The sequence below is a fragment of the Kwoniella botswanensis genome, chromosome 1 (assembly GCF_036426115.1).
Source record: "Kwoniella botswanensis chromosome 1, complete sequence".
NCBI classification, from domain to species: Eukaryota; Fungi; Basidiomycota; class Tremellomycetes; order Tremellales; family Cryptococcaceae; genus Kwoniella; species Kwoniella botswanensis.
This window is the reverse complement of record NC_088599.1, coordinates 12,514,212-12,532,345: the sequence shown is the minus strand read 5'-3', so window position 1 is coordinate 12,532,345 and position 18,134 is coordinate 12,514,212. Positions and strand designations below refer to the sequence as shown.

Here is an 18,134-nt window from a genome sequence, read left to right as displayed (position 1 = left end):
TATCTTCTAAATAGGGAGTACAAGCTACAGTGACTGACTGACAGCGGATCTAATCAACTTCAAACAGCTTTGACTCATTCACACTAGTTTGACCCATCGCAACAACATATCGTTCATTCACATATCTTTGAATCGTCTCTTTCGATACGTCTAACACAGGTACTCTTACGCTCAACCACTTCTCCTCCAAGATCGATCCAACGCTAAAGAAAGGTTGTATGATCTTTCACTTGGCTCTTTAGTCTCATCGTCACATTGTATAATCGGATCTTGAAGTATCAGATTCCTATACATTTCTGAAAACCCATCATCATTCCCTGAGTCGGGGCTCGTAGTATTGACAATGAGGTCGGTGAATTTATGATGGATTGCCTCGCCAATGATCAATTTTGAACATATCGAAGAATAATAATGATCACTTAACCCCTTCACTATCTTGCCATTTGCCAATCCCTTTTCGGAATCTGATAAATCCATTTTCTCCCCAAGGTAATATTCGATACTTCTCTTAGCGAGTTCTAAAGAGATGATCGTAGTTATCGTATGAGTTGCAGAAGTGATGCTGTTGATTTCCCAATTGAATTTAGGCTTTAAACGCTGAATGGTTTGACGATACCAGTCATTCTCTTGATTTAGTCTCTGGTTATCATTTGTTAATCATTCAATCTCGGTGGGTTGGAATATGGGACCAGGGTGATAATATTGATGTTTATACTCCCCACTGGGCCGGTTCCAGGTTTCAGATGCATAGTCGTCTAGGTCGGTGCGAGGTCTTTTATAGCTCATTATGGTGGTAACAAGTGATATTTCGAATGGCTATCGGATACAGTACAGCCTGGCCTATCGATTGAAATATGTGATAGGCTGTATCAGAGGGCGTTATTCAATGGCAGTATTGATACAATGTGACCTCTTCATATGAGGAGGTATTACTCGGCAAGAACACTCCCAGCGATTTACTGCTTCTACCTGCTCACAAGGGAAGTCGGATCAAAGGAGGCTACTGTTCCACCACAGACTGATTCTTTCTGTCGATTGCGTATTTGACATCATCGAGCCTGCTGAGACAGTGTTGTATAACCAGACAGAGAGCGTATCGTACAATGTGTTGAAAATACATGTTACGAGGATGAAGGTAGCTCTATCCTAATTATATATTTGTATATGAACGAGTTGATTACATTATTTGATGGTCAAGAATACAGTAGACCAAATTACAAGATTGATTAGGATTATTAGATGTGTTATTATGAAGTATGAAAGGTACAGTAACACGAAACATGAAATGTCCATTTGTTTTGATAAGGTTTCCGATTTTCAAATGTTCCTAAGCGTACAGTGATTGATACAATATATATGGGACGAAGTCTAGCAGAAACAATTGATATTATGATGATGTCCATAGAATACAAGAAACAACGTTTAACAGGATATGAGATGTGGATGTGGAAAGGAAGTTTTGTCACATGGGAAGAGGTTTGGTCACGGGAGTGAGCATACGGAATGTGCAGCTTGGTTCCGTCTCATTGTTCCCTCGCTTTCTTTTTCCCCTCCCGATCAAACCTTCTCCCCGCCTCTTCTCCCACATCATCCACCTCTTCTTCTTCGAGGGATCGATCACCACTTTCAGGAGTGAGGTAGCCTTCAGGACCGATTTCGGACCTCGTTCGGTCGTGAGTCTCGTCCTTGACTTCTGGAACGTTCTGGTGAGGGATGAAATCGGTATGGCTGATTTTGCCTCGACTAGATGATTTAGGTGAAGGAGATCGTCTTCTGATTTCTTCATATTCGCAAACAAGATTGAATTGAAGGCATCGTGAACAAACTTCATCACCGGAGCACTATATATTTCATCAGTATATTGATATAGGGTTGAGCTGACGTGATCAGGCTTACCTTGGCTTTTCGTTCCCTACAAGCTTGACATGCCACTTTCGTTCTTGCTCCCTTTTCTCCCGTCTTCTTGGTCTTAAGTTTACTACCTCTGTGGTCCCCCTTGTCTTTGGCTTTTCGTTTCGATGCCATAGAGGTACTTTCACCCCCTGAAGGAGGGAGAGGGAGTCGTCTCAAATCCAAGGACTTGGTAGAGAAGGGGTTCGCATCGACGTTCTTGTTCGATTGAGGAGGATGTCGACGAGGGGGGTCATCATCTTCCGGAGTGGGTGAAGAAGTAGGTGGAGTCAATGGGTAGTCCGAATGAGAGTGTCGCTCGGAATTATTCGAAGTATTGCCACCAAATTCACTTTCGTCGGTCGCACAGTCATCTTCATGACTATCACTGCTCGTGAGGGATTTGTCGCGTTTGTTGATGAAGTTTGCGTTGTTCATGATGAAACTGTTATTCCTGATGATGTCGTCCATGAGTCGATCTACGTATTGGCGTTGATGATGATGGTTGTTGATGATATTATTGCTGTTGGTGGTATTGTGATAGGTGCCGCTATGCTCGTTATTGATTGTATATGTATCGATGGTATGCACTGATTGACTGATCTGTTGAATGTTCGTTGTGCCGATGCTATTGCTGCTATTGACAAGATTGTTATCGTTATTATCGTGATAGATTTGGCCCAATTTGGTATCAAAATCGAGGTCGTCGTCCGGTTCGCTATCGGTAACGGTAACGGAGGCGGAATCATAGACATCCCCTTGGTCTTTCCGAGGGGGAAGGAGATCCGCGGGATCACCACATCCCAAGATGACTTCGAGGGGAGGAATATCAGGGGAAATGGGGGAATAGAATGAATGGTTTTTGGTGACTACGTACATGATAACAAGATAGCTACAAGGTAGAATGTTCCCAAGAATGGGTGAATGACAGGATGGGTACAAGGGGTGTTTCCCTCGTCGGAACAGAGAGTGGCGAGAAACGCTGTACAAGGCAAGCAAGGGGTCATACAATTGCAAATGGAGAAGAGATCATCTTTCGGTGTTGAGACCGAAAGAATCGATGTGAATGAGAAGTGGTGAGAAGGGAAGAAAGAAAGAGAGAAAGAAAGATGAACATTACTGCCAATTGATACCCGTACGAGTAGGGGTGTGCCAATGTACGAGCCTGTATACAGAGTACGTACTGTACAACAGGTATATTAACCTAAAATCATTATTTATAATACCATTCCAGAACACACACACACACATTCAGGTACGCTGATTGTACCTTGTTTCATACCCATGTCACATCACCATCGTTATCTTTTTCTTAGCATGTACTTGTATGACCATCCTTTCCATTCCTCAAATTGCCATCTGACCTATGAGTATGCACTATGCACTAGTCCCCTCTGTCGTGCTATACTGAGGTGGGAGACCCTCTCGTGTACATCAGCACGACCGAGTGGCGATAGAGTGAGATCGAAACCGGCGGTCGCACGGAGATGTTAGGACCATGACGTACGGCTTTTCTTTCCCTCGGCTTATGACAAAGTATATACTAGCACAAGCTTACATATGCTTATGCCAACTATAAACTCATAAAATGATGATCCGCCCGGACGGTTGGGTATATCGACGCTCAGGGGATTGATCGATCAAACCGCCGGAGTTAAACTATCGGGTGAGAAGGTCACCGCTTTTCGCAGGCGGCATGCTGAGGGACGACGCTCGCTCAGTACATGACAGTGCCTCAGGCCAGACACGTGCGAGAGGTGATCGTTTGATACTTGGTCATCGAAGTGTACGAATGTACAAGTCTTCTCACTTACGGTACTCGTAAGGGCTCGAAGCGCTCCGTTCGATATCGCTTCAATATTGTAGTCAGACCAGTGGTGATGGATTGATGCCGGTGCTGTCGTTGAATTAAACGGAGATAGAGTTAGATCTCTCTCCCATGTAGGCTCTGAGTACTCTTGAAGGTGAAGAGGCATAGAATAGACATGAAGAATGTTCGGTCATTTGAACCTAGATTATTCGCAATTTGCGAACGACAAAATATCATACCTGTGCGCGCTGAAATGTTTCATCTTCACGTGAGAATCGAAAAAAGGTACAATCAAACTGTCTCGGATTAGGTTTTCCATCTTTTTTAACTTATCACTGTAGGATTAGAATCAAAGATCATACTCCTGAGTCCAGTACTGTCAAGCATGGTTGAAGGCAGTGCACCAAGGTATATATACGTACACCTTCCCTTTTTACCTTTTTACTGTACTTTGAACGTCTCTTCCTCATCCCTCGCGCGCACCAAGAACGTCGACGACGGTGCCAACTTTATTGCTTCTGCTGTGGCTTCTCATACGACACCGGGTGATACGAAGCGCACCATCTTTCCTTGAATAACCGGATGTGCAGCAGATGCAGTAATGCAAAACTGAATGTCAGAGCGGACATAAACGAAGATACATGGGAAGTGGTTAATTCGCGATTTCTCACTGTAGAGACATCTGACCATAAGGGGGTGAATGAGGTTAAGTATTTTTACACTGAATCCAACAGTAATAACCACTATAGTCGCCTTGACATACTGTAAGTCAAGGTAGCAAGATGGTTTTGTTATCCCTCCTATAGATGGCTCTTGATCACATCCTCCGACATCCTACTGACGAAAGTCAATGTTCTCCTCTTGACGATCTCAGACAAAGTCGATCCATAATCTTTATCCGTAGCAAGCTCCGGATTATCGTTCCCAAATGATATTTCGTACCTCCGTTCTCCTTCCGTGGCGGGAAAATCTTCAGATGTGATTTCCACCTGAGGCCATCTGGTACCTTCCCATAAACAAACTTGGACAGGTAGTGAATGATCTATAGCAGAATTGTAGATCGATTGAATCTCATCATCGACCAATTTGCGAATATCACTCTCATAATGATCACTCAGCTTGTTGTTCTCGTTTTCTTTTGAAGACGAACATATCCCGGATCCAGACTTTGATGCGGATTCTTGTGTGTTCGAGAAGTATTGAGAATCCAACTTGCCCACATCTACAGAGAGCCTATCGACCAAAATCCCTTGATATAATTCCAATTGATCATGATACCCTCTAGTCAATCTCAATTTCCGTGCAGCCCCTTCGAGACTCCTCTTCAAGCTGCTAACCTCATCTTTCGATGCTTTTAACTTTTTCTCAAATTCGTTTCGCTCCAGCTTCAAAGATTCAATTAGAGCGGAACAATCTTTGTGGAGCTCGGTCTGGCTGTTGGAAGGAGTTGTTTGACCAGTGAGCGTACTCCACAGACTTTGAGAGCTGAAGCCGCTCATTTTGGAAATAGTTGAAATACTTTCGTATGGCGTAACAGCGGTCGAAGTATACTCGAAGGAATGAATTAGTATTGTAAAGGAAATTGTGCTGCCAAGTGGCGAGAACATAATATGTACACTGATTCCGATCATAATCCACTTACGCCTGCCAATACCGAAGCTCTCAGATCGACTGAATAATGACCCATTATGTACCGCCCTCCTTGCATACAACTGAGCCTTCCATTCCTATTGACTCTCCTTTTTGCACCATACCTACAGTCAACTGTTAGAGTACCGTATGGTCATACCAGAAGTCAGAACTAAGAACCCAAAACCTCAGCCTCTGTAGAAGTAGAAGAAGTATTTTAACAAAGGTCTTCTTATCTTCCACTGATCGGGGCAAATTCGACTTTCAACGTCAAGCTCCAACACAACAGACAAGACATGCTTTGTCTGTAACATCCTTTCAATCTCACATCTTGGTTCTCACTGACATTCACTCTATAAGAGTTAGAGTGCTCTTACCCTCTTAGTATCTTCGGACTTTCATACCATATTGGCTTTTACTATATCCTCTCTTTATCTGCAGATCTGGAAACCCTGTACTGTATCTCAAAACATATTTTCCTGAAAACAGTCATACTTTAGTGGAACTGACTGAGAACTCCGAGAAACGAACCATATATCGAAATGAGCACAAGAGGGAACTCAGCCAACATAGTTTGGAGTCATGTATGTGAGTACATAACCTCGCCTCATCTACAATTCGTACAGTACTCGGCTGTGTGACTGATCACTGTACATTTACTTACTATAGCTCAAGTGCAAATTGAGATATCTCACGAATTCAATACGTCCTTCGCTCGTTCTACCGATAAATCTCAATCTGCCCGATCGTCTTGTCTACAAGAAGCGTTCGATACAGTCAGACGATCAAATCTCGATTGGTTTCTCAATAGAACTTTGAGAGATAAATACCAAGAATACAAAACCAACGTTCTAAAGGCGGCTATTGAGCCTGAGAAAATATGGGATGATAATCATACTGTCGATCGTAGGTCTTCTTCTTTCGGTAACTCATGGTGTTATCGTGTAATTCTGCTCATTGTACTTTACTCGGTTTGTAGAATTGTTAGCAAGTAAAGGATCAGAGTACCTTAACTCACTTCTCAGTCTACAAAGCTCACGATCAGAGAATTCAGGCAACAAAGGCATCCAGTCCGTTTCTCCCATTCCCGAAGCCAGCGAGAGCGAAGATGCGGCTATCTCTACCTGGATTGACGGGATTGAAATGTTGAGCAAAGATGTGAAGTCTGATACGTGGCCTACGACTAATACCAGGTCCAGTCAGATGTAGTGTACAAAGTTTACATAGTTGACAGAGATCCACTCAAACATATATAGGCGGAAACAGGAGATTATACAGTATTTATCTCATCAATGCATGAATACACTAACATACACAGCTCTGTATAAGTTTACATGAAATATACAACTGACCACATAAGACGATGGCGATGGAACGTGGAGGATAACATACAGATATGAAGCAGTACAGCATGGCAGGTGCCACGAATAGTCGAACAGCAGAATGAAAATGGTGAAAATTACTTACTGTACAGACTAGTCATCGAATAACATTGTGAACTATTGACGTTCAAAAGTCAGCGATCACATACCACCCTCATATTCTGAAAAGTCTTTGACTCACTTTACTAGACCCCTGTTTCACTTGAGTAGGTTGACCCATCTGTTCATCCTCATCCGTCAATTCGTCATACTCCTCTGGATCCGTACTGCCTTTCGATTTAGATTGACCATCTTTCCCATTCCCTGGAGTTTTTGTAGGACTTGGAGAGCCCTTTTGGGGTGATCGTCCTTTCTGTGGAGACGACGTCGATATCCTGCTTCTGCTTCTACTCTGTTTGAGCGGAGATCCAGGCGAGGGATCTTCAATCGTACTATCCCATACCAGCCCAGAGTCCGAGGTGGTGTTATCACTGATCGAGTCGGTTACCCAGGCAGGGTGAGATTTGGTACTCTTGTTGCCGGAACCGGACCCGGAATTGGAGGTATTGTTTGACCCTTTTGGTGGCGAAGGTACTTGCTTGCCTTTGTCTTTCTCTTTTAAAGGCGAGTCATTACTGCTACTAGGATGATCACGTGCTGAAGATGGTCTGACTAGTTCTTCTTCTATCGGAATTTGTGATCTAGCAAATTCCTCTTCCATCTCCCTTTCATCGTCCTGATCAGCCAAGTCCAACTCTTCTTCAAGATTCATATCGCCCAATCCGGCATGTTCGAGTATTTCCGCCTGACTCATCCTTATAGCTTGACTTCGTGGAGGGTGGTCGGGTGATGCCGGCGCCTGCGATGCACCAGGTAGGAACAAAGCTTCTTGATCCACGTTACCATTTTGGGTAGGAGGGTGATCGATATCCATTTGTCCATCATCCTGAGCTTTAGTATTGCGTTGAACCGCTGAATGAGCTAAGTAAACTGTACTCATAGGTTCCTGAGCAGCGGTGAGATTCAAACTTGATTTCTTTCTGAATTGACTAGGAGTTTCTGACCCTCTCCTCTTTCTACCACTTGAGCTACTACTCGATGAGAGGTTTCTGCCGTGAGAAGGTGGTGGTGGACCAGGTGGGGCATCACTGTTCGATCGTTTGATTTCGACTGAAGGTGATCGAACGTCTTTAAACACCTCGCAAGATGTGGTAGCTATTGCGCAGAAGATCGAGAAATCTCCAAATTCCTCGTCTAAGCTTGTTAAAGTGAGAGGTTGTCCAGGTTCGGAAAAAGATACGTTTAGTGTAGCTGATAATTGTTCAGCTAACATGAGTGTTGCCTTAAACCACAGGATACATCAGCTCGAAGGTTTCCCCTTGAAGAATCAGCTAGCTAACTCACTCTAAATTCCTTCATGGGTAGGGTCAGGTCGATCCTATCTCCCACTACTTCATAATCCTGGAACTCTTCCGGATCAACTTTGATTTCTGTACATAAACCACCTCCACCTAATCCCTCCCATGATTTCACCCTGACTTCTTTTTTAGTGAACATCCATCCCAACTGATCTGTCCCACCGGTATTTGCATTTCCACCGTAGCTTGTCCCAGTGGACAAGGCAAAGTTCTCCAACCAATCTCGCAAAGTTCGAGTGGCAATGACGAATCCCGATGGAGTAGTATCGGGATCGACATCTGCTCGAAGGAAATCTGTTGAACCGAGATGAAGGGAATGTTTCTTGGTTACACCTATATTAGCAGCTCCTTGAGTCAGTAACAAAATAGCAATCATACCTCATGAATTGACGTGATACTTTGTTGCAATAACTCGTCAACTCACCATATTTACATACCAGTCTAACAATCAATTTCGATTCAATACTAATCCTAGCATCTTCATCATCCGTAAAGTCGTCCTCATCACCGAAGTGTCTATCATTTTGATTTCCATTTCCATTTCCATGCCCGTCATCCCCGTCACCATGATAAACCGATGGGCTCCTCGTATCTCTTTCTCTGTCTTTACGGTGTTGCAGTGGACGTAGTTCGTTAGAAGGGTCGATGATCCTCAGATCTAGTCGAGTGATAGTATTGATTTGAGCGGCTTTACCCAATACCGCTAAGACCGACTGAACAGCAAGACTGTATAAGGTGTGTGGTTCTAGCATACTACTGGATTACGACTAGCTCACTTTGACTAATAATTGACATTTTATACCTTTCCTACTTTTCGCTGACCATCGACTAAAGAATTTCTTGTCCAATTTGAACAGGCAAAACGCGGACTTGTTGGAGTTGGTGACTGATAACTCCCACTAGATGTAGCATGGAGCGTCAGGTACATGTCTAGCGAGGAAGGAGGGTCCTGTCCTAGTGGTGGATGAGAGAGGGGGATCGCTGCGATTGGGTTGGACACTCACAGCTTTGTGCGAAGCATGGATATTCAGATCATCGCCATACTTCGCTGCACACTGAAGTAGACGAAGGAAATCTAAAATGAATGACATTGAAAGGTTAGCTTAATACGGGAGACTTATGACGATCGCTTGAGCTCTAAGAGGAACACTCTCAGAAGCATCGGATGATAAAGGAGATTCGTCTGACAGAGCATGAAGATACACTTACACTTGAGGTTCTCACCTCTGATGGAAGCGTCCATCCTGCTATTTGCTATCTCTTCCTCTTGCTGATTGATTCCACCTGCGTGGATGTATATATGATCAGGGGAGATTGAAAGAGAGAATGAGAGACGAAGGAAGGGGATAGGTTCTTGTACTCGTACGGTGAGTGATACCTCATGTTTTCGATCGGTTGACGTGTGTTTGAGTGAACGCGTAATTGCCTTCCAACGGAAATGACCCCTCCAAATCCCCACTTTTCCCCCACTCGATGAGACCTCATCTCGTTGTTGCAACCAATATACAATACAACATGTTGCATAGCACATGAAATCAGCACTATACGACCGTATGAACGCATCACCCTTCCACGCCCTTCTCCTTCCTTTTCTTATCGCCCTTCTTCTTCCTCTTCACTTTAACAACCTCGATCTCAGCAGTAGGCGTAGCAGGTAGATCATCGTTCTTCCTCGATTCATCCTCATCCGCTTCTTTGTATTCTTCGAATCTACCACTCGATCCTCCATTCGAGGTACTTGTGTTAGCAGTAAGATCGATACCTGCTAATCTCTCACTAGCCTGATCAACATTATCAATCTCTTTCTTGGTGTTCTGTTGTATATTCGTTGATGTCGATCCTTCAGGTAATTCACCTGTCCTGTCGAATTCAGGTGGAGGTGCCTTTTCTTTCTTCTGCTTCTCTTTAGTCCTACTTTTGCTCTTAGATTTGGTACTTGTTGATGTCGGATCTTGTAGGGCCAATTCCGAATCATCCAATTTGACAATTGGGATTTCATCCATATCATCTTCTTGAGCATCTTCATTCTTGTCATACAGGTAATAAGGATCATCTCTATGTTTTGCTTTTCTTGCCGCGCGACGCTAAAACGTTGACACATTCAAGTGTCAGCTTTCTTTTCTACCCCTTCCTCATCCATGGGAACTTCTCAGGATTGATGGCGAGGACTTCACGCTAATGAATGATATGCGACTCACCTTAGCTCTCTCCTCTTTCGTCTCCCCCTCTCTTCTTTTTCCTTTCTTCTCCTGTTCTCTCAGCACCCTCCTCAGCTCCTCCATTCCCTCTCCCCCACCTTCACCTAAATCGATCGCAGGCTTCTCTTCTTCACTTCCTTCATCTTCATCTGACAAATCACCAAATCCACTTTGAGGTACAATCTCCAAATCCAAATTCAGTTCGTCCGGTATACGTACAACTTCCTGAGCCTTATAGGCTACTGCGTTCAACTCATGGGACGTGAAAAGCGGTTCGAACAAAAATAACGATTTGGGATATGGTGGATTTCCATCTTTAGGTAGATCAGAGTCGGCAAAACCACCCTCTATTTCTGGTATATCACTCATAGGCGATGCCGATGATATGGTTTTTGAGGGCGGTACGTGATTGGTTAGGTCCGCTTGAACGAAATTCAACAACTGAGTGATTTCAAAGGCCCTTTCTTGTACTTCTATATCGCCTGTAGATATGAACGGCTCCAAGCCCGATTTGATTGATGTGACTAGTGCTTTACACTCTTCGTGTTTGTCGGAAGACCATGATGAGGAAATCGATGCAGCGTAGTGCCCGAATATCTTGGCTGCTGCATGGAGAGAGAAGGAAATGAGAGATGAAGAGGATAAATGGAGCGTTGGAGATAGTGTTGAGGAGATTGCACTTAAAGGCGATGACAGATAACTAAGATCACATAAATTAGCTGTATCCTCTCCGGTTGGATAGAACGCTTGAGCTCACCTTGAATATTCCCCACAAACCCATATCGCAGCTTCGATCAGTCCATCCTCACCACTGCCATCTCTCCCTCTGTCTCTCAAATCTTCGTCTGCCAAAACTTTCTCTAGCACACCTACAGCATACTGTCTAACACTCTTCACCCTCCCCACAACATCCAATACGAGCCTTTTGATCTCTTGTCCAGCATCTACGTGACTCACATACGCGACATCTATCAAAACAGATATCACCCATTCGAAATCCGTCACGTTCACGTACGTATCGTATGATATGATTGACAGCAGTTTCTGCGTCAGAAGGAGTCGGTATGCTGGAGAGAGTGACACTGAAGTTGATGTGGTTGCTGGATCTTTAGATGCAGTGGGTGAAAGTTGATTGGCAATCGCCGTTAAAGATGCTACCGCGGAGGGTAACGTTGAAGTATTACTTTCCGGAGGAGCAAGATGGGATAGAAGCTGATCTGCTATGGTCTGCAGATTATCCCTATCGACCTATTACATCGAGTCAGCTAAAGTAAATCCCGCTCTTTGGTTCATGCTACAGCGCGGGTTCAGCGACCCACCATAGACGTGACCAATTCCAAAGCTCTCATACGTATAGATACATCAGGATCATCTAGACTCTCCATTATCTCATCTTGATATTCTGCAACCATAGATGGATGAGTAGGTATGATCTTGACCATAGCCAGTAACGCGATGTATCGTACTAGATGCCCAGCGGACTGTCAGTTGGATCCGATATGATGCATAATGACAACAAAAAGGACTCACAATTCTGATCACCACCTTCATCTCTTAGATAACCACCTAGCTTCTCAACACACACTCTAGCCAAAGCTTCACCCTCTGCTCTATCTGGATCTAACATTCCTCCTACTATGCATGTTCGCACACACTCGTATAATAACGATATTGCCGATGTCGATGAGATGAGTGATGTAATTGGTGGTAACAATTTACGGACTAGTCTAGGTTCGAGGGGTGTAAGGATGGCGAACTGGATATTCCAGATACCAGAATCAGCTTAATGGCCCAGCGATATGAAAGGTCGAGCTGCTAGTATCTTCGCCAGAGAGACGTGGATGTGACATACCAACTTGACAACTTTAATCAACATCCAATTATTCGTACTACCCGTCAAAATCCCAAACAACTCAGGAGCCAACGGCAGATAATTCTTTCCACCTTGCCTCCTTGCTAATTCCATTACCACCCCAACTGTAGCACCTACGACACCTTGGTCGGAATCCTGTAGTCTCTCTCTCAATCTTGGGAAGCCTTCTCTCAGACCTTCAGGGAAAGCTTCCCAGCATGGTAAGAGGCATAATACCGCTCTTTTACGTATACGCGGAGAAGAGTGGGTCAGGAGATGTAGTAAATCTGGATGGAGGGTTGTGGATAAGGAGGGAGAGAGGGACAGTAAGTGTGGGAGAGCAGTCAGAGGTAGTGGAGGAAGGGGGACGTGAGGTGACATTAGGTCCTAAACACTCATATCAGCACAAGTCAATGTATACAGTAAGACACCGAAAACAGCCAAATGGTATATGGTGATAGCATCGGATGGTATTGAGGTGATGTGATTGATTCGAACAGAACTACTTACCTTCTTTATACCATTAACAGTTAATACCACTTCTTCTGTATCACCCGAGAAAGCCATAGGAGCAGCTAGATAACCGATTTCTACATCAAAGAGGAACGTAAGCTCGAGGTGCTATTCCTATCGCTGGAGGAAGCAGCTCACGTTTTAGGTGATACCTAGGCGAACTCATCACTTCCACCACATGAAATGCAAATTCCGGAGGTGCAGGTATGGGATATAACATCATGAGCTGCACGCACCAATAAGAAAACAATCAAAAGGCAATCAGCTATCACGGCTGAGAAGTATACGCAGGATAAGGGGTTTTACACTGACATAACAAATCTTCAATACACCCTCAGCTTTCAGAGCCATATCTTTCCCTCTCAGCTCCTCTCGAATCTCTACCATAGCTTCGGCGATGAACGCATCTTCCTGAGCCTTTGAGGATGCCTTGTGGGCCCGAAGACCTCGGATGAGATCTTGGAGTGTCCTTTCGAACATTTCGGGTGGCTTTGGACCTGGGCCGTCTGACGTGTCGAGGGTGTTTGTGGGTGTATTTATATATGTATATATAGGTATGGGTATATGTTTGTTCACAGAGCGGTGATGACGGATGACGAACGAGCAAAGGGTGAGGGGGACCGTGCACAGGGATAACGGCGATCGCCGAAAGGAAGTTGGTAGCTAATCGATCACAAGAAAAGTTGGACATGATATATGAGCAATCATATCATCCTTTGGCTTGTTTTATTCTGACAGCACAGGATCATCGACCATATCGGGCTTCTGCTACACAACCTAAGGTATTCAGACAGACTGAAAGGGATCAGTCTCAAAGCTCAACACACGCATTATACCAAGATCACCTCTGAGCTCGAGTCTGATCAGTCAAATCGCTCTCCTCTGACATCATGGACGTTCCTCGAATTGTTCGAACGCAAATATCAACCTCGGAGCTCAACCCACCTCAAGAGCTTGTGGAAGGTATGTCCTTTTCACCTTCACCCTTCTTCATTATAACTGTCTAAGCTAATAACTCTTCCCTGCAGCTGTGAACAATGCTACAGTAGGATTATTGGAGATAGTGAAAGCTCTTGGAGAGTATCTGACCTCGACAGAAGACGAAGTACGGCTAAAAGGTGGGTCTTCAATACTCAGCTGTCAGGTTTGAGTTGTCTATTGGGATGATGTAGCTGATGTCTCATGAAAAGGCTTGACTTTTTTGTCAAATACGATGAAAGCTGTTAATCCAACCAAGATCAATCGACAAGCTAGTAAGTCTTTTCTTTTTATCTTTTCCAATTTACTTTGGTTCTTCGGCAGACGAAAGCTAATCTAACTCTTATTCACCTATGATTCTAAGCTCAAACACTTACAAATTTCTACCTTTCCAAACTCGACGATTTCGACTCACTCCCACCGGCTCTAGGCGGTTTAACGGTTTTATCGAAATTATCGACATTCGATGATGATGCTGCTGTAGAAGTGTACAAAGGGTATGTATTAAGATGCCTTGGCATTTTCTTCCAGACTATCAGCTGATAAATGTGATATGTATAGGGTTGTGGAGAACGTCAACATGAAAGCTTATATCCAAGCTACGAGACATCTCGTTTACGTCTTGTTCGATAGTCTATTGGCTACTCATAGGAATGGTAAGCCAATCTCCTCATACTGAGAATAGCCTCCTCAATATCATCTCCAATGTTACTGACGATCCGTCCTGTGTCATAGCACTAAAAGCTTTGGGGACATCATTCCTGAATAGCTATACAAAGATGGTAGATGGTGAGAAGGATCCTCGAAATCTCATGCTGCTATTCTCGATAGATAGAGTAATACTATTAGAATTCGATGTCAAGGATCATATCGAGGTCAGCTATCTTATTTCAGAAACTGATGAACGGGTCAAGCTGATTCGACTTGTAATATAGGACTTCTTCGATATCACATTCTGTTACTTCCCTATAACATTCCGACCACCACCTAACGATCCTTATGGAATAACTGCGGATGATCTCAAATTGGCTTTGAGGAAATGTATGGCTTCTTCCCCTTACTTCGCTAGGATGGCTTTACCACTATTTTTAGAGAAGTTCGCTACCCTCACTGGACCTAGTATGGTAAGTCAAATAACATCCCTCTATGTTTTACAGATCTTGTTGTTTGTTCGATATAAGCTGATATATGTGTGAATGGATATAGAAAGATTTACAACTATCGATAGCTGCTTGTTTACCTGTCTATGGGGCTGATGCTGTTAGGGAAAGAGGTGTTGAACTTTGGGAAGGAATTAAGACTGAGGTGAGTTTTGCAACTTCCATAGTCCCTTTGCTTCATCCCTTTTCCTCCTTTCGGCATGTGTGCGCGGGTATACTAACGATTACTGTAGATATTGTACTCATCGGATACGTCCATTGAAGCAGCTGCTTTATCTGCATTAGAATCTCTCATACGGACGTTGTATCCCACAGAATCCGATGCTCCTTCGGGCTTAGCTCAAGATATCATAAAAGAATGTCTTGAAATACTGAATGAACCAGACAAGACCCAGGCCGTGGCTGCGACTAAAATCTTAGCAGCTATATTCCGTGCTTCTCGTAAGTTAACTAGCACGCTACCACCCCCTGGGATCCCTGATGTAGCTGATGGTTTGGTTACCTTGTCGATAGCTTCAGCCGGTAAATTCGCACTTTCACAAGCACTCCCTCAACTATTCCGTCAATTCAATTCACCTTCTGTTCCATCTCATCGATCACCTATCCTCTCTACCATCTCATCACTTCTTGTAGCTGTCCAATCTGTCTACACTTCACCATCTTCCCAAAGGAAACAGGACGAAGAGAAATCATTAGATCCATATCATACTGGTATACTAGATGTATTGAGAGAAGGGTTACGGACTGAGGGATTGAAGAGTCCAGCTATCAAGGGATGTACAGCTTGTGTGCAGATACCTGGATTTTGGGGCAGAGAGGATATGGAAAATGTCGTTAGGGGTTTGGATGATGTTTTAGTGAATGATGAGGATCCGGAAATAAGGTGAGCTTGTCGATCTCCAGTTCTCATATGAAAGCCAGCGATTTCGCAGTTGGACTGTCCCAAATCAATTTTAACATGACAATAGAGAGGATTGGGCTGACAAATCTTGGATTTGTTTAGACCCGAAGTCATCAAATCTCTCACTACCATCTCAGTACATCACCCCACAATAATCGAGTCACTCACATTACCACTACTATTCCACAACTTGCCTGATTCGGCACCACCTGCATCAGATCATCTGCACAGAGAGAAGTATCGATCTATCTTATCATCTCTTAATGAATTATGCGTCGCACCGGCATTATTCCAAACTTTGGTCATAAGGATAACTACGAAATTGGATTTACTATCTACTTCTTCTTCTTGGACATCGAATGAAGTAGATGAAACCATGGACGAGTCCGAATCCGAATTCGATTTGAGGGAATGTAACATCGCCTATAGTTGGGATTTATTGAGTACCTTACAGCGGGTGGTAGATAAGAAGATTAAGGAGAAACATCAAGATCTAATTAGGTACTTCGATCAGATCGTACCTCGTTTGTTCACACTGGTGGTTGGTGCTTCGACTTCCAGGGATGATAAGACTTTGTTTAGGGATAGAAGGTTGATTGGGATTGTGGCGAGATTAGTGGAAAGTCTCGTTTGGGAACTGAACACAGGGTGAGTTCAGCTGACTGGGTTTCGCATCAGATCAAGCTGATTCTCAAATGTGATTGTTACAGGAAACAAACTCAATGGTTCTCAGCAGTTTATCAGGCATTCGAAAAAGGAGATTGGACGGGTGTTGTACATAACAAATCCCAAATTGGACTAGGAGGATCACCATTACGAGTGAGTTCTAGTCACTAAGTGACGTTTATTTCGTTTGTGCAGGACTGATGACTGAGTCAAAAATAGAACGGAGCTTCGTCCGCTGAGCAGGATCTGATAGCATTGTATGCTGGTACGATACAGGGATTGAAAGGGGATGTAAGTCAGCTACAACTGATTCATGGGAGAGCTCTAGCTGATGTTTTAGTACATAAAAGGCCGCTTTACCGTTCTCTTCCCCAGAGACGTTTTCGAGCTCGAAGATACATTGGACGATAAATGTAGCTAGGGATGGGTGGCAGGTGAAATGGAGTTTGGATTTGATATGTGCTTTTGTCAACAAACGAGAAAATGGTTAGTGGAGGGTCAAGGTTCGCATACAAATCCAACATCAGCTGACATAATTGATGTTGATAGTGTTGAAGGAATCTGTCGAGACTATACTGGACAGCGTTTGGTCAGTTGAGATTCAGGATACTTCGAAAGATCTCGAAATAAGGCGTAGAGGTTTATCAGTGTACTTATATGTGAGCTGTCTCGATATAGACGGTCATAGCGATATTCAGCTGACTCGGTACATAGATGATCAAAGCTCTATCACTCCTTCGATCACCTCTCTCATATACGGCTGTAGAACGCGTGATAGATATACTGAGTTTGTCGAATCTGGATCCTGAGTTTGTGCCATTTGCTGCTGCTGGATTTGGTATCTTGGCTCAAGGAAAGGGTAATGGTCATTTGACTGCCAAGGTTAGTCTTCGTACCTGCACTTAGCGCTATGGGAAGTAAAGCTGATGAGTACTTTCTGTAATAGCTGTTGTACGCTCAGAAACTGTGGAATTTCGTTTTGCCCAAACTAATCGAAGGTGACAAAGAGGCCACTGGTCAGTTCCTTCATTGTGAGCTTTGCCATATCTAGCTGACAATTGTTCTCCTGGTGTCAGGTACAGGACGACTGGTATATCTAGTAGCTTTTGCGAGCCTTCTACCTCTTGTTCCAGCTTCGTTGTGTTTAGCAGATTTGAATACTGTGCGTTGAATTCGGTGTCTTGTTTCGTTTGATTCATGCTAACCTCAGCTAATTCATGGATTTTGCCTTTAGATATTACCACTGATCTTACGTTCCTTGTCCCTTCCTGATCCCCATCAACGCGTGAACGCCATCACCACCCTAACGTCAATACTTGAAACTGCAAGTGATTCGAAAGAAGTTGATAAGGCTATACATACCCATGCGGAGGTGATGGTTGATGCTTTATTGAAGAGTGCGGTGAGGCAGGAGGGTGTGCCTACTTCAGGAGTAAGTGGACAAAATTTCTTTATTCAAAGCACAGTATAAGAAAAGAAACATGTTGCTGATGATCGATAATTTGTACATTGTATTTGAGCAGAAAGTGAGAAGTATAGCATTATCATGTTTATCCCTCTTCCCCGATATAATTCGATTCGAAACTTTACACAAACACAAGTCTATAGTGATTAAAGAATTAGGCAGAACGTTGGATGATCCTTTGAGAACTGTTAGGAAGGAAGCGGTGGAATGTAGATCGAAATGGTATAGGTATGGGAATGCGACGTAGACTACAGAGATAGATGGTGGTTTATGCATTATTTGTAGCCAGAAAC

The 18,134-nt window shown here is 43.7% G+C and overlaps 6 protein-coding genes across 6 annotated transcripts; 2 read left to right on the top strand and 4 right to left on the bottom strand.

Annotated features, from left to right (window-relative positions):
- Window positions 1-1,523: 1,523 nt before the first annotated feature.
- Window positions 1,524-2,769, bottom strand: L199_004726 (uncharacterized protein; the record flags this gene model as incomplete). Its single annotated transcript, XM_064890450.1, has 2 exons — window positions 1,524-1,841; window positions 1,897-2,769. The coding sequence occupies 2 exons, from the start codon at window positions 2,767-2,769 to the stop codon at window positions 1,524-1,526; spliced, it is 1,191 nt and encodes a 396-aa protein (XP_064746522.1).
- Window positions 2,770-4,500: 1,731 nt separating this feature from the next.
- Window positions 4,501-5,199, bottom strand: L199_004725 (uncharacterized protein; the record flags this gene model as incomplete). Its single annotated transcript, XM_064890449.1, has 1 exon — window positions 4,501-5,199. The coding sequence occupies one exon, from the start codon at window positions 5,197-5,199 to the stop codon at window positions 4,501-4,503; it is 699 nt and encodes a 232-aa protein (XP_064746521.1).
- Window positions 5,200-5,871: 672 nt separating this feature from the next.
- Window positions 5,872-6,538, top strand: L199_004724 (uncharacterized protein; the record flags this gene model as incomplete). The annotated part of the gene is made up of 3 exons (XM_064890448.1): window positions 5,872-5,917; window positions 5,999-6,235; window positions 6,309-6,538. 3 exons carry the CDS (start codon window positions 5,872-5,874, stop codon window positions 6,536-6,538), a joined length of 513 nt encoding a protein of 170 aa, XP_064746520.1.
- A 266-nt stretch (window positions 6,539-6,804) lies between these two features.
- Window positions 6,805-9,351, bottom strand: L199_004723 (uncharacterized protein; the record flags this gene model as incomplete). The annotated part of the gene is made up of 7 exons (XM_064890447.1): window positions 6,805-6,828; window positions 6,893-8,032; window positions 8,095-8,441; window positions 8,533-8,821; window positions 8,885-9,007; window positions 9,113-9,183; window positions 9,318-9,351. 7 exons carry the CDS (start codon window positions 9,349-9,351, stop codon window positions 6,805-6,807), a joined length of 2,028 nt encoding a protein of 675 aa, XP_064746519.1.
- A 319-nt stretch (window positions 9,352-9,670) lies between these two features.
- Window positions 9,671-13,151, bottom strand: L199_004722 (uncharacterized protein; the record flags this gene model as incomplete). Its single annotated transcript, XM_064890446.1, has 9 exons — window positions 9,671-10,192; window positions 10,307-11,006; window positions 11,064-11,554; window positions 11,626-11,771; window positions 11,837-12,062; window positions 12,159-12,545; window positions 12,669-12,748; window positions 12,810-12,897; window positions 12,984-13,151. 9 exons carry the CDS (start codon window positions 13,149-13,151, stop codon window positions 9,671-9,673), a joined length of 2,808 nt encoding a protein of 935 aa, XP_064746518.1.
- A 410-nt stretch (window positions 13,152-13,561) lies between these two features.
- On the top strand, window positions 13,562-18,088 carry L199_004721 (uncharacterized protein; the record flags this gene model as incomplete). Its single annotated transcript, XM_064890445.1, has 20 exons — window positions 13,562-13,634; window positions 13,700-13,789; window positions 13,862-13,924; window positions 14,014-14,146; window positions 14,211-14,305; window positions 14,385-14,524; window positions 14,585-14,773; window positions 14,856-14,954; window positions 15,043-15,250; window positions 15,323-15,692; window positions 15,813-16,358; window positions 16,421-16,529; window positions 16,596-16,667; window positions 16,727-16,862; window positions 16,926-17,035; window positions 17,091-17,258; window positions 17,323-17,392; window positions 17,453-17,538; window positions 17,611-17,808; window positions 17,900-18,088. 20 exons carry the CDS (start codon window positions 13,562-13,564, stop codon window positions 18,086-18,088), a joined length of 3,144 nt encoding a protein of 1,047 aa, XP_064746517.1.
- Window positions 18,089-18,134: the final 46 nt, after the last annotated feature.